The following is a 1633-nucleotide window of genomic DNA, read 5'->3' on the forward strand; positions in this document are numbered from 1 at the left end:
AGAGGAGTGAAGGTGAAAGAGTTGCTACAGCCGATGATAAGTTTAATTTGCAGAGTAATAGGTAAGTTTACTTTTACAGAGGAACAGCAGCAGTTGAATAGAAAGGCAGAACAAAAATCTGGAAGCGCATCGCAAATCTGATCTTTCTACATGCATTTCAATGACCTGGCCAAAATCCAGGTATTTGCACCGCCGAAAGGATACTTTGTAGTCATTCGTAGGTGCAAAAAAAGGTACTTCTAAACTTAACCAATAAAGGCATAACAACTGCTGAAAACATCATGCTGAAAAATCATGGGGTGTTTTTGCATAAGACGTTAATGAGTTAAACACATACCTCCTTTTCACCCACATGCAATCTTCAATTTGCATAAAGCAGCTAGGCCTGTGATTGAGGACATTGGTGTTACTATGAGATCGTCAGTTATGGTAAATATTGCTGGTCCAGTGACATATCCCCTGCCGCTTGTACTGTCCTTGGAGTGAGACTTCGGATCCATTACAGTTAAACCTCCAGAGCTCCGTACGTCAGCAAAAGAGAGACGTGTCTCATCAGTAGTTGGACGCAGGCGATTATTCGCTCCGATGTAGAAGTAGTATGGCTGCTGCATGTATTCTTTAACGTTTAATGGCTGTTTCTCATAGCCAAAACCTGGAGCAAGCTTGGGACTAACTAGCATTTCCATATTCTCCTTGGACTTTAAATATTGCTTAGCATCAAGGTCCTGAATGCTATCATATAGGTTATAGATGTTTCTTTTTGAAGTGTCACCTTGCATTTCTTTTACTATAAAACCTAGTGGAGTAGTAAGGAAACTGAAGAGCAAATCAATAAAGTCTTCACTCGCTTCAGCGTAGCCCTGTTCTTGGATTTGCTTATCATGAGCTTGACATAAATCTTCCCGTAATCATTTGTTGCTGTCTCTAACTTAGATTTTGTGAAGCGTACCTGCTCAAAATCTTCCTTACTCGGCATAAACTGGGTTCTGCTCCAAAAAGGCTTCTGTCAAAGGTTGCTTTGATACTAGCAAGCACTTGAGCAAGTTCAAGGCCTGAGAGAAGACATCAGATTATGAATTTCTGATATGTTTATCTAACGAATAACTAGCTAGACATAGTTGGTTTTGGGTAGGACAAGTGGTCATGACCGTCTTGGGTACCTATCTCACCTTGTCTACTCCCATGCTGAAGGTCTTCTCTTCAATGGAGCTTGTGTCAATGATCCCAAGTTTAGAAAATAAGGAAAAGCTTGCTGCGGTTGACGAGGGCATTGCTTGCAATTCATCACTTACTATAAATCGGTCTGGTCCTTTGACAAATACGCCTCTGTCTCGAGCATCAAGATCTGTCCTCCTAGACTCGTTCATTTCCAAAGACATATCATCCATTCGCTCTCCACAATTACAAATAGCAGTCTCATAATGACTTAGTAGCTTACAACCAGTCTTGCAAACAAAACACATCAGGGGTTTACTTTCATCAATTTTCAGTCTTAGCATCTTGCATTGATCTTCTGCTCCATTTTGTGGGTATAGCAGCATGGTCTTGCAAGCTTCAGTTCGCAGGTGAATCATCTCAAGATTTTCAACACTTTTGTATAAGTTGTTCTTGCAACCTATCCTTGTTGTTGGTT

General features: G+C 40.7%; 1 protein-coding gene across 1 annotated transcript; it reads right to left on the reverse strand.

Annotated features, from left to right (window-relative positions):
• Positions 1-310: 310 nt before the first annotated feature.
• Positions 311-1625, reverse strand: LOC110412876 (uncharacterized; the record flags this gene model as incomplete). The annotated part of the gene is given in 4 exon segments (XM_021423518.2): positions 311-859; positions 862-977; positions 979-1052; positions 1170-1625. Coding segments are annotated over 4 exon segments (1161 nt in total), but the record flags the coding sequence as incomplete, so codon positions are not given.
• Between the last annotated feature and the right edge of the window lie 8 nt (positions 1626-1633).

This window comes from Theobroma umbraticum, unplaced genomic scaffold, assembly GCF_002168275.2.
Source record: "Theobroma umbraticum cultivar Fairchild unplaced genomic scaffold, ASM216827v3 scaffold_95.0, whole genome shotgun sequence".
Taxonomy (NCBI): domain Eukaryota; kingdom Viridiplantae; phylum Streptophyta; class Magnoliopsida; order Malvales; family Malvaceae; genus Theobroma; species Theobroma umbraticum.